Source organism: Pseudorca crassidens, chromosome 17 (assembly GCF_039906515.1).
Source record: "Pseudorca crassidens isolate mPseCra1 chromosome 17, mPseCra1.hap1, whole genome shotgun sequence".
Classification (NCBI taxonomy): Eukaryota; Metazoa; Chordata; class Mammalia; order Artiodactyla; family Delphinidae; genus Pseudorca; species Pseudorca crassidens.
In genome coordinates this window covers 37,171,801-37,185,407 of record NC_090312.1, presented here as the reverse complement: position 1 = coordinate 37,185,407, position 13,607 = coordinate 37,171,801, and the positions used below count along the sequence as shown (strand labels likewise).

The following is a 13,607-nucleotide window of genomic DNA, read 5'->3' as shown; positions in this document are numbered from 1 at the left end:
CTGACAGAGAGACAGGGGGCCTGTTGAGGAGGTGTTTTAGGAAATCTGGTTCATAATGATAGGCTGAATGGTCTGAAGGGAGGAATTTATGTCTGAAAGACTGGGCATTCACATTTCTGAACCTTCTGCATTATACTTTGTTAAAATATTGAAGTAAAATTCACGTAACAGCTAAATTAACTATTCTAAGGTGTACAGTTTAGCGGCCTTAAGTACACTCACAGTGTTGTGCAGCCACCACCTTTAACTAGTTCCAAAATATTTCATCCCCAAAGGGAAACTCTGTCCCCCTTAAGCAGCCACTCCTCATTCTCCCTTTCCAAGCACCTGATCTGCTGTCTCTGTGGATTTACCCTTTCTGGATAGTTCATATAAATAGAATCATACAATATGTACCTTTGGTGTCTGGCTTATTTCACTTAGCATAATGTTTTCAAGGTTGGTCCGCGGTGTGGCATGTGTGTTGACGTTATTTCTTTTTATGACTGAATAATATTCTGTTGCATGGATGTATCACATTGTGTTTATCCATTCATCCGTTGATGGACCTTTCCGCTGTTTGCACCGTTTGGCTGTTGTGAATAGTGCTGCTCTGAACATTCACGTGCAAGGTTTTGTTTGCATACGTGTTTTCAGTTCCTTTTGGCGTACACCTAGGCATGGAATTGCTGGGTCATATGGTAATTCTGTTTAGCTTTTTGAGGATTGTATTGTAATCTTTATATGTACTCAAGAAGGTTCTTTTACACAAATTGACGTTTAAGACTCATTCATTTTTTTTAATTGAATGGCTTTTGCTGATACATCATTTTAAAGATGAGGAGGCTTTGTCTGGTTTTGCCATATATATCTTCTATAAAATATCCATTTAGAAAATTTCACTATACCTTTTCATGAATCTCATATTTATGCTTGCTTTGCCACCAAAGCCACAGCAGCTTTTTTTTTTTCTTAACTTTAAACATCTGTGCCTATTTTGTATGTGTCTTCCATTAACCATATCCCTCCCCAGGAATCTTACGTGTTACATTTCCCTGCATATACTTATTTATTCCCAGGCAACACATCATCTCTTTTCAGCTGCTTCTTAATTACCTCTCTGCTGGTAATACAAGTTTTGCTTGAAAATTCTTTTTTTCTAAAATTTTCTTTCTTTTTCTTCTGCTATTGTGGGTGGTTATACGTTAATTTTTTCAAATTTATTTTTTACACTAAAATATATGAGATGTGGTTATCATAGCCAAAGATCACTATTGAAATTTCGGTTTATGAAATTGCAGGGAAAGTGTATGTATTACATTTGCCTCTATATAGATACAAAATTTTTTTCACAGAAAAAGTACTACTGAGCTAACTAATTGGAATGCATTCTACTAATTACCAGTAACTTTATCAGTCTTGGGGACCACCTTTTTTAAATTATTTATTTATTTTTAACATCTTTATTGGAGTACAATTGCTTTACAATGGTGTGTTAGTTTCTGCTTTATAACAAAGTGAATCAGCTATACATATACATATATCCCCATATCTCCTCCCTCTTGAGTCTCCCACCCTCCCTATCCCACCTCTCTAGGTGGTCACAAGGCACCGAGCTGATCTCCCTGTGCTATACAGCTGCTTCCCACTAGCTAGCTGTTTTACATATGGTAGTGTATATATATCCGTGCCACTCTCTCACTTCATCCCAGCTTACCCTTCTCCCTCCCCGTGTCCTCAAGTCCATTCTCTACTTCTGCATCTTTATTCCTGTCCTGCCCCCAGGTTCTTCAGAAGCTTTTCTTTTTTTTTTTTTTAATTTAGATTCCATATATATGTGTTAGCATACGGTATTTGTTTTCCTCTTTCTGACTTACTTCACTCTGTATGACAGACTCTAGGTCCATCTACCTCACTACAGATAATTCAATTTTGTTTCTTTTTATGGCTGAGTAATATTCCATTGTATATATGGAATATTTTATCCACATCATCTTTATCCATTCATCTGTCAGTGGACACTTACGTTGCTTCCGTGTCGTGGCTATTGTAAATAGAGCTGCAGTGAACATTGGGGTACATGACTCTTTTTGAATTATGGTTTTCTCAGGATATATGCCCAGTAGTGGGATTGCTGTGTCATATGGCAGTTCTATTTTTAGTTTTTTAAGGAACCTCCGTACTGTTCTCCATAGTGGCTGTATCAATTTACATTCCCACCAACAGTGCAAGAGGGTTCCCTTTTCTCCACACCCTCTCCAGCATTTGTTGTTTGTAGATTTTTTGATGATGGCCATTCTGACTGGTGTGAGGTGATACCTCATTGTAGTTTTGATTTGCATTTCTCTAATGATTAGTGATGTTGAGCATCCTTTCATGTGTTTGTTGGCAATCTGTATATCTTCTTTGGAGAAATGTCTGGTTTTTTTAATTTTTATTTTTATTTCCATTTCTCTAGGAGGTGGGTCAAAAAGGATCTTGCTGTGATTTATGTCATAGGACTGTTCTGCCTGTGTTTTCCTCTAAGAGTTTTATAGTGCCTGCCTGGCCTTACATTTAGGTCTTTAATCCATTTTGAGTTTATTTTTGTGTATGGTGTTAGGGAGTGTTCTAAATTCATTCTTTTACATGTAGCTGTCCAGTTTTCCCAGAACCACTTATTAAAGAGGCTGTCTTTTCTCCATTGTATATTCTTGCCTCCTTTATCAAAAATAAGGTGACATAGGTGCGTGGGTTTATCTCTGGGTTTTCTATCCTGTTCCATTGATCTGTATTTCTGTTTTTGTGCCAGTACCATGCTCTCTTTGATTACTGTAGCTTGGTAGTATAGTCTGAAGTCAGGGAGCCTGATTCCTCCAGCTCCATTTTTCTTTCTTAAGATTCCTTTGGCTATTCGGGGTCTTTTGTGTTTCCATACGAATTGTGCAATTTTTTGTCCTAGTGCTGTGAAAAATAACATTGGTAGTTTGATAGGGATTGCATTGAATCTGTAGATTGCTTTGGGTAGTATAGTCATTTTCACAATGTTGATTCTTCCAATCCAAGAACATAGTATATCTCTCCATCTGTTTGTATCATTAATTTCTTTCATCAGTGTCTAATAGTCTTCTGCATACAAGTCTTTTGTCTCCTTAGGTAGGTTTATTCCTAGGTATTTTATTCTTTTTGTTGCAGTGGTAAATAGGAGTGTTTCCTTAATTTCTCTTTCAGATTTTTCATCATTAGTGTATAGCAATGCCAGAGATTTCTGTGCATTAATTTTGTATCCTGCAACTTTACCAAATTCATTGATTAGCTCTAGTAGTTTTCTGGTAGCATCTTTAGGATTCTCTATGTATAGTAGCATGTCATCTGCAAACAGTGACAGCTTTACTTCTTTTCTGGTTTGGATTCCTTTTATTTCTTGTTCTTCTCTGATTGCTGTGGCTAAAACTTCCAAAACTATGTTGAATAACAGTGGTGAGAGTGGGCAACGTTGTCTTCTTCCTGATCTTAGTGGAAATAGTTTCAGTTTTTCACTACTGAGGATGATGTTGGCTGTGGATTTGTCATATATGGCCTTTATTATGCTGAGGTAAGTTCCATCTGTGCCTACTTCCCGGAGCGTTTTTATCATAAATGGGTGTTGAATTTTGTTGAAAGCTTTTTCTGCATCTATTGAGATGATCATATGGTTTTTATTCATTTTGTTAATATGGTTTATCACATTGTTTGATTTGTGTATATTGAAGAATCCTTGCATTCCTGGGATAAACCCCACTTGATCATGGTGTATGATACTTTTTTGTTGTTTGTTTGTTTGTTTGTTTTTTTGCTGTACGCGGGCCTCTCACTGTTGTGGCCTCTCCCGTTGCAGAGCACAGGCTCCAGACGCGCAGGCTCAGTGGCCATGGCTCACGGGCCTAGCCGCTCCGCGGCATGAGGGATCTTCCCGGACCAGGGCAAGAACCCGTGTCCCCTGCATTGGCAGGTGGACTCTCAACCACTGTGCCGCCAGGGAAACCCAAGTGTATGATACTTTTAATGTGCTGTTGGATTCTGTTTGCTTATATTTTGTTGAGGATTTTTGCATCTGTGTTCATCAGTGATATTGGCCTGTAGTTTTCTTTCTTTGTGACATCTTTGTCTGGTTTTGGTATCAGGGTGATGGTGGCCTGGTAGAATGAGTTTGGGAGTGTTCCTCCCTCTGCTATATTTTGGAAGAGTTTGAGAAGGATAGGTGTTAGCTCTCCTATAAATATTTGATAGAATTCGCCTGTGAAGCCATCTGATCCTGGGCTTTTGTTTGTTGGAAGATTTTTGATCACAGTCTCAGTTTCAGTGCATGTGATTGGTCTGTTTATATCTTCTGTTTCTTTCTGGTTTAGTCTCAGAGGGTTGTGCTTCTCTAAGAATTTGTCCATTTCTTCCAGGTTGTTCATTTTATTGGCATATAGTTGCTTGTAGTGATCTCTCATGATCTTTTGTATTTCTGCGGTGTCAGTTGTTACTTCTCCTTTTTCACTTCTAATTCTATTGATTTGAGCCTTCTCCCTTTTTTTCTTGATGAGTCTGACTAATGGTTTAACAATTTTGCTTATCATCTCAAAGAACCAGCTTTTAGTTTTATTGATCTTTGCCATTGTTTCCTTCATTTCTTTTTCATTTATTTCTGATCTGATATTTATGATTTCTTTCCTTCTGCTAACTTTGTGGGGGGTTTTGTTCTTCTTTCTCTAATTGCTTTAGGTGTAAGATTAGGTTGTTGGAGATGTTTCTTGTTTCTTGAGGTAGGATTGTATTGCTATGAACTTCCCTCTTAGAACTGATTTTGCTGCATCCCATAGGTTCTGGGTCATCGTGTTTTCATTGTCATTTGTTTCTAGGTATTTTTTGATTTCCACTTTGATTTCTTCAGTGATCTCTTGGTTATTAAGTAGTATACTGTTTAGCCTCCATGTGTTTGTATTCTTTACAGATTTTTTCCTGTAATTAATATCTAGTCTCATAGTACTGTGGTCAGAAAAGACACTTCGTGCAATTTCAATTTTCTTAAATTTACCAAGCCTTGATTTGTGACCCAAGATATGATCTATCCTGGAGAATGTTCCATGAGCACTTGAGAAGAAAGTGTATTCTGTTGTTTTGGGATGGAATGTCCTATAAATATCAATTAAGTCCATCTTGTTTAATGTATCATTTAAAGCTGTGTTTCCTTATTTATTTTCATTTTGGATGATCTGTCCATTGGTGAAAGTGGGGTGTTAAAGTCCCCTACTATGATTGTGTTACTGTCGATTTCCCCTTTTATGGCTGTTAGCATTTGCCTTATGTATTGAGGTGCTCCTATGTTGGGTGCATAAATATTTACAATTGTTATATCTTCTTCTTGGATTGAGCCCTTGATCATTATGTAGTGTCCTTCTTTGTCTCTTGTAACAGTCTTTATTTTAAAGTCTATTTTGTCTGAGATGAGAATTGCTGCTCCAGTTTTCTTTGGATTTCCACTTGCATGGAATATCTTTTTCCATCCCCTTTCAGTCTGCATGTGCCCCTAGGTCTGAAATGGGTCTCTTGTAGACAGCATATATATGGATCTGTTTTGGTATCCATTCAGCCAGTCTGTGTCTTTTGGTTGGAGCATTTCATCCATTTACATTTAAGGTAGTTATCAATATGTATGTTTCTATTACCCATTGTTTTCGGTTTGTTATTGTACGTCTTTTCCTTTCCTTGTGTTGCCTGCCTAGAGAAGTTCCTTTAGTATTTGTTGTAAAGGTCATTTGGTGGTGCTAAATTCTCTCAGGTTTTGCTTGTCTGTAAAGGTTTTAATTTCTCTGTCGAATCTGAATGAGATCCTTGCTGGGTAGAGTAATCTTGGTTGTAGGTTTTTCCCTTTCATCACTTTAGATATGTCCTGCCACTCTTTTCTGGCTTGCAGAGTTTCTGCTGAAAGATCAGCTGTTAACCTTATGGGGAGTCCCTTGTATGTTATTTGTTGTTTTTCCCTTGTTGCTTTTAATATTTTTCTTTGTATTTAATTTTTGATAGTTTGATTAATGTGTGTCTTGGCATGTTTCTCCTTGGATTTATCCTGTATGGGACTCTGTGTGCTTCCTGGACTTGATTAACTATTTCCTTTCCCATATTAGGGAAGTTTTCAACTATAATCTCTTCAAATATTTTCCCAGTCCCCTTCTTTTTCTTTTCCTCTTCTGGGACCCCTATAATTCAAATATTTGTGCATTTAATGTTGTCCCAGAGGTCTCTGAGACTGTCCTCAATTCTTTTCATTCTTTTTTCTTTATTCTGCTCTGCGGTGGTTATTTCCATCAATTTATTTTCCAGGTCACTTATCTGTTCTTCTGCCTCAGTTATTCTGCTATTGATTCCTTCTAGAGAATTTTTATTTCATTTATTGTGTTGTTCATCATTGTTTGTTTGCTCTTTAGTTCTTCTAGGTCCTTGTTAAACGTTTCTTATATTTTCTCCATTCTATTTCCAAGATTTTGGATCATCTTTACTATCATTACTCTGAATTCCTTTTCAGATAGACTGCCTATTTCCTCTTCATTTGTTTGGTCTGGTGGGTTTTTACCTTGCTCCTTCATCTGCTGTGTGTTTCTCTGTCTTCTCATTTTGCTTAACTTACTGTGTTTGGGGTCTCCTTTTTGCAGGCTGCAGGTTCGTAGTTCCCGTTGTTTTTGGTGTCTGCCCCCAGTGGCTAAGGTTGGCTCAGTGGGTTGTGTAGGCTTCCCTGTGGAGGTGACTAGTGCCTGTGTTCTGGTGGATGAGGCTGGATCTTGTCTTTCTGGTGGGTAGGAACCACCTTTTTTTTGAAACCAGATTTTTCCCAAAGACATAATTCAGTTTTGTTTTAAAATCTAAGTATGATATTTTGTAAGTTTAAAGTGATGAGAAAGTGATAATCAGGGATGTTATCTCAATATTATGATAGCCATTAGCAAATGTCATTAATACAAGGGCCCTCGTAGTAGACTGCAATATCCTATTCTTTCATCTTTATGCATATGAAAACAAAAAGAGTGAATAATTTTAGAGATGTAAAAAAACACAAGGTAAAGAGTATCTTAACCACAGGTAAATGTTTCCAGAAGAAGCACTATTCCATGTAACTGCTGCTCCTCATCACTTTTAACAGCCAGTGTTATATACCTGTGTTTCGTATACACTTTGGGCATAGAAATTCCAAAGTAATTCTGATTATTCTCAAGAGTAGTACGTTATCAATTTCGTAATTATATGAAATGTTATGCAGGGGATATTTCTTCTAGGCCTCCTAACTTTCAGTTTTATACTTCACTTTTTTAAAAATTAAAATTTTATTGCATATACATTAAAAATTTTTTAAACTAATTAGAAATGTCTTAATTTTTTCTTGTGATGCAAAAAGGATCTAAAGTTACATAGTTTGGGGCAATTTTTTTTTGTGTGTGTGTGGTGCGCAGGCCTCTCACTGTTGTGGCCTCTCCCGTTGCAGAGCACAGGCTCCGGACGTGCAGGCTCAGCAGCCATGGCTCACGGGCCCAGCCGCTCCGCGGCATGTGGGATCCTCCCGGACCGGGGCACAAACCCGTGTCCCCTGCATCGGCAGGCAGACTCCCAACCACTGCGCCACCAGGGAAGCCCTGGGGCAATTTTTAAGAGTCCTTTTTAAGACTGTTTATGTGGATAGCAAATGGCTTGATTGTATGCTTTCTACAGGGGAGTACAGAAATGCATCGCATTTGTACATTTTACTCTTGATATGACCTCCAGTAATGTAGAAAGCAAATTGCATGATCAACAGAGGAATCTGATTTTCTTTTTAGGATAACAAAAATCCTAATGGCCCTGGATGGACCAAGCTGGCGGGAGAAGCTGTCGCCCATTCCTGCTGTGCCCACTTCCGCACAGTTGCGAGCTTGGCGGCCTGTGGCAGAGACGCTGCCAGACCAAGTGGGAGGTTCCTGCAGCCATCACCAACCGGGCATCACAGGTAGGGGAAGCCTACACTTATTTCTTTTGACGGTTATCGGGAGCTGTGCATGTATTTTCACAGTAAAGCAGAAGGATAAGTGCCTGAACTCAGGCGTCTGCTATGGGTTTAAGTTAAGACCCTGTTCTCCCTCTTTCTAACTGCAGTCTTAGGAAGTTGCCACATACCTCCAGTGTTTGTATATGAAAGGGGGAAATATGAGGTAACTGTCTCATGGAGTTATTCTCAGGAATAAATGGAGAGTTGCATATGAAATACTTAGCACATGTGCTGACTGTGTAAGCTTATAGTAGCCTCTTAATAAACGTTAAGTCAGCATTATTATTAAAAATAAGAAAAAAGAATTGAGTAGCATATAGTTCTCTACACACCATGTATGTGGCAAGGCTAGTTTAATGAGATGGATGTTTTTGAAATAATCAAGCAAAATAAAGCCCTACGAATCACCCTGGCTACTGTGATGAGATTCAGTTATAGAAAGCCAAGGAAGGAAGAGATAGGGGCATTAAGAAACTACCATAATAATCCAGTCAAGAGATAAGGGTGGCTTGAATAAAGAGGGTAGTAGAAGAGGTAGTGAGAATTATTAGATTCTAGTTACAATTTAAAGGTAAAGCTGACTAGTTGGATGTGGGAGAAGAGCTACAAATAATTTCAGGGTTTCTGTCTTGAGAAAGTAGAAGGATGGAAGTGCCATTTATTAGATGGGAAAACCGCAGAAAAATTAGATTTGGAACAATCAAGAGCTCAATTGTGGACACATCAAGTTCAGAAAACCTACTAGACATTCAAAAGAACTTAGAGTTTGAGAGGGGAGGAGGTTGTATTGACATATAAACTTGGAAGCAGGCAGGTTATAAATGATATTTCAAGTTATGAGGTTAGATGAGATCACCAAGGTTTTACAAAGTATAATTGAGAGATCTAAAGATTAAGTCTTAGGGAATGCCATCATTTATTATAAGAACTTCTATGTACTTCCATATGAATTTTATAAATCTCACCATGCAGAAATTCTAGAATGTCAAAGATGCAAGGCTTTAATTTAAAACATCGTTTGGTTGTTTACATTTAAGGTTGCGGATAGGGCTATATAACATCTGACTTTGGTTTTACAAAGCAGAGAGGGAGTAGGAACAAAAATTGTTACTCTGTAGTAGCACCTTTCTCCCATCCTGTGGAGTGTTTTGGGGAATATGCCCAGGAAGATCTCTATTAAGTAACAACAAGAAAGTATACATTTTTTTCAGGCTGTGCCACCATGCCAAGGGAAGGGACCAGAGCCTCACAAATCATGAAACGACTGACAGAAGTTGGGGTCACATGGATCCTTGTAATTTAATCCCAATTTTCTTATAAAATAAACTATAGGTTTTAAAAAAAAAAAAAAGCCCTACAACATATATCTAGCAGTACCTCCTTCTGCCTTGTATCGTAGTTGTTCACATCCATACATACATCCTCACAGTGCTTATCTCAGAACTTTGTGCAGAGTGTTTAATGTGGCTTCACGCTTGCCTTCTGCTTGAAAGCTGGCTGAGGCTCCATTTCTCCTGCCTGCTTAGCAACCCCATGTGTGTCTGTGTCGAGCTTCATCTTGCAGACGTGCTGAGCCATGATGTCCCAATGGCTCACCCTTTTCATTGCCTAGAAGGAAGATGCCGGGAACTTCTGCCAAGGCTTTTAGATGGTTCACCAGTCCTGGGGAAAACATGGAGATCTCTAGCTTCTAGAATCCATTATGAATGGGGCCTGGCACAAAGCGTTTACTCAGTAAAGGGTAGCTATTCATTACTAATAACTTGCATATACTAACCATACTATAGATATGTGATAGTGAATCATAAGCACAAGAATAATCAGCTCTTTCTGTTCATATTTGTGTACTAATTATTAGTGAGACTGGATACCAAAGGCTTAAAAACAATGTAGGAAGAAAAGCTTGAGGAAAGTTTTTCAGCAACTTGGAAGAAAAAAAATCCTCTGTAATATTCTGTTTCAGAGCTTAGATGTACCAAGATTTATGGGGACTGTCATTTGGCCACATAGTGTGAGTTCTTTTGAAACATGAACCATTAGGCAGAAATATTCTGTAATTTGAAATAAAGGATGAAAAGTTAATATGTCATGCCATTTGTGCAGAGGGACAAATAAGATTATTTTTTACATTCCAAGTTTATACTATAAATTCAGTACATCTATCAAGATTTTTAGATCACAGAATTTAAAGGCATATTTTAAAATTGTTATGCAATTTTATATCAAGATACTCCATAGAGTAAAGTTATTACATAGATTTAAAACTTTAAATTTTAACATTTTATGTATGTTAGAAAACTTTGGTTGCAAGTAACAGAATATCTGTTGACTTATAACTGTAAGGAATAGTTTTGGCTCAAGTAACTGAAAGGGCCCAGACAGGCTCTAAAATCAGGCACAACTTGTCAGGGCTCAGGCTCTGGCCAGAAATAATAGAAATGTAGCGGTTTTAGACTTCATGTCTGCACATATCAATGTCCAAAAGGAGAGAGGCACCATTGCTTTTGGTGGCATTAATTTAAGAATGAGGAGATATGTTGCCCCAAAGACCCAGCTTTTTTAGCCTGTTATTCTGTTGGCTGAGCTCTGTTGGTATTTATTCTAATGGGTCATGTGCCCATTGCTGAACCCCTCCCTGTAATGAAGAAATGCCATGCCATGAGTTCCCGATCAGTGGGGTCAGCTTCCCCTGGACACATGGGCTGAGTAGGAGAGGAGTGATAGCTGAATGAATGTTGAGGTACCCTTAGGAAGAAGGAAATGGATCCTGAGTGAGGAGTCAGCCATGCTCACTGCAAGATAATAGGCAATAGTAATAGTTGGGACTCTGATCACAGATAACAGAAAACCCAACCATTAATGTCTTAAGCAAAAGAGGTTGTTTATCGGCACCCCTTGTGGAAAAGGCCGCAAGTAGGATGGCTGCAGGGATGACTGGATTCGGCACTCAGAGGTTATTCGTTAGCTGTCTGTCTTGGCCTCTCTCTTGCTCTGTTGGCCCCATTCTCAGACAGATTCTCCCCTTGCATTGCACGATGGCAAATAGCTCCTTCTTTTATCCTCATGTTCTACGGCAAAGAGCAAGAATTACCTTACCAGAAGCTGCCACTAAAATCTTATTGTAGCTCATTGGCTCTCATAGGTCCATTCCTGACCAATTAGATTATTGTGGCCAAGGGAACATAGTGTGCTGGTTAGTAAAACAAAGATTACTCCGAAAGGTAGGGCTAGGTTGGGATTTGCTTTACTTAAACCTTAGAAGCAGAGAGTGGAGGAGGTGTGATTCCAAGGAAACTCGGACTGTTGGAAGGTGTCTAATTCAGGCTTTAATGGGTTTGTTTGTTCACTTTTCATGAAATAGTTACTACACCAAACACTAGATATTTCTATCTCCAGCAGAGAAAAGAAGGCGTGCCAATATGGATAAAAGGATAGAATCACTTGTATTTTATTTTCTAATTTGAAAAAATAGTGTCATAATTGTATAATCATTTTTACTTATAGCCAATTTATCTTTTTAATTTGTATACAACGTTTTGTTCCATTTAGACTTTAGCTCTGTATGGTTTGTGGTCACTTAACTTACAGTTTTGTAAAGGTGCTTATATGAATACTTGCTCTTTTTTGTGTGTGTCCCATAGATGAAGAAATGTTTAAAACCCTTAAAGAAGAAGGAAATCAATGTGTAAAGGACAAAAACTATAAAGATGCCCTTAGTAAATACAGTGAATGCTTAAAAATTAACAAGCAATGTGCCATTTATACAAACAGGCAAGTTCTTTGTAACTTTCTATATTTCTTATGTTCATAGTTTTGATGAAAAAATTATAAATTACTTGCCAAAGTTTATTCCCATGATTCTGAGACTCTATATAGCAAATTGTTTTAAATGAGTGTTTTTTAAAGAGGTGGGGCTATCGGAGAGATTGAAAACATGATGTGTCTCGGAGCTGGGAGGTCTGACGTGGACTGCGTTAGGTTCCCGCGTGGCCATGGCTGCCCTGGCTGGTGCTGCTTTGATTCTCCGTGGTGTGTGGCCTCGCCGCAGCTCGTGAGGAGGCCTCAGCGCGGTCCTCCAGAGTGGGAGCAGGAATCAGCTGCCTTTCAAACTAGTGTCTTAAGGGCCCCTTTTCTCTTGAAGTGCTAAGGGAAGGGCCCAGCATCTTCTAATGTGTAGTAGGAATGGGCAGATTTTTCCAGAATGCTGCTCAGGTGCCATGTTTAACACATGGTAAGAAAGATAGTTAACCTAGAATATGGTGATTTGGGGATTTTTAGGGCGTAGATGGAGTCTGCAGTGACAAGGAAGAATAAGGTATGGTTCCTAAAGAATAGGGGCTCAGCATGGGTTCTCCTAGCCATTTCAGAAAAAACTTTTAAACTTAATCTCTCACTGCTTTGTTTTTGTACATGTTTTCCTCTTTTGGCAGCCTTTTTTGTGAAAGATTCTGTCACTGAACCCAACAGGTACTTTTCTGCCCTTCTCCTGTTCAGCCTCGGTGGCCTTGGGCATCACTGGCCACTCAGTTTTTCCTGGAGACCACCTCTCCTCTTGGCTGCGGTGCAGACAGCTCACTTGCCTGGCTCTCCCCTTCTCACTTTTCTTTTTTCTTTCCCTGGTGTTCTCGGGCTTCTAAAGGCATAGATCCCTTGTCTGCTCTAATGTTCTCTGGGCCATTTAATCCTCTCCCCAGCTCCATTTACCACCTTCCAATTATGTCCCCCAAATCTTTGTCTCTGAGCCCCGGACCTGAGCACCTCCCTCCCTTGTGCACTCATGGTGGGTTATCATCCCTGACCCACGCCTCCCTCTCCAGTCTGTCAGCAGCTCAGATGTCCTACCTTCTAAATTCCTCTTGGGCGTGAGCCTTTCTGTCCACCCTCACCGTCAGCCCCTCCTCTGGCTGACACCGGCTCTCCCTGGACGTCTGCAGTGCCCTCCCAGGTATCCCCGCACAGTCATGTTCCCTCTGATTCTCCATGCTGCAGCTGGAGCGATCTTCCTAAAACATGGTGAACAGATCAGCCTCTGCTTACAAACCCATTACTGGACTACCATTAACCTTGGGATAAAGCTCAGCCTCCTGCCGGGACCTTTCTGATCTGGCCTCCCACTCTTCCCAGCCTCATCACCACCATAGCGCTCTTTTCTTAGTCCATCAAGAGCACCGTGTTCTCTGTCACCATAGGACTTTGCACATGCTGTGCCCTCCCTACATATTAAATCTCAGCCCAGTGCCTTCGCACTGGATAATTCTCAATTTGTACTCTGGGCTTCAACTTAAACGTCACTTCTTCTGGGAAGTCTTCCCTGACTATTCCTCCCCTTGCTTCAGCTCCACCAAATGTGATGAGAGTCTCAGCTGTGTGCTACCAGAGCATCCTCTACAGATTTTATTGTGTTTGCTTCTTTTGACTGTCTCTTCCCCTAGACTGCAGCCTCCTTGAGGGCCGGGACTGTTTTGATTGCGGTTGTATCCCCAGGGCCCTAATTTCAAGTATTGCAAGAAAATGCCATAATTGGAGGAAAATGTTAGGTTTCAATTGCAGCAGCTGTGGTATAGAAACGGACTTATTTATCTATTTTCTGATTTCTGTTAGTTGTCCAAGT

The 13,607-nt window shown here is 39.5% G+C and overlaps 1 protein-coding gene across 2 annotated transcripts in view; it reads left to right on the top strand.

The window, feature by feature from the left end:
* SPAG1 (sperm associated antigen 1) overlaps positions 1 to 13,607 on the top strand; it is a 98,599-nt gene that overhangs the window by 77,143 nt on the left and 7,849 nt on the right. Inside the window, exons 14-16 of one of the 2 annotated variants that reach the window (XM_067711627.1) lie at positions 7,791 to 7,957; positions 9,609 to 9,737; positions 11,638 to 11,767. In XM_067711627.1, the coding sequence (XP_067567728.1) occupies positions 7,791 to 7,957; positions 9,609 to 9,737; positions 11,638 to 11,767 (426 nt within the window). The remainder of the gene's footprint in view (positions 1 to 7,790; positions 7,958 to 9,608; positions 9,738 to 11,637; positions 11,768 to 13,607) is intronic. The other variant, XM_067711628.1, reaches the window with a different exon arrangement.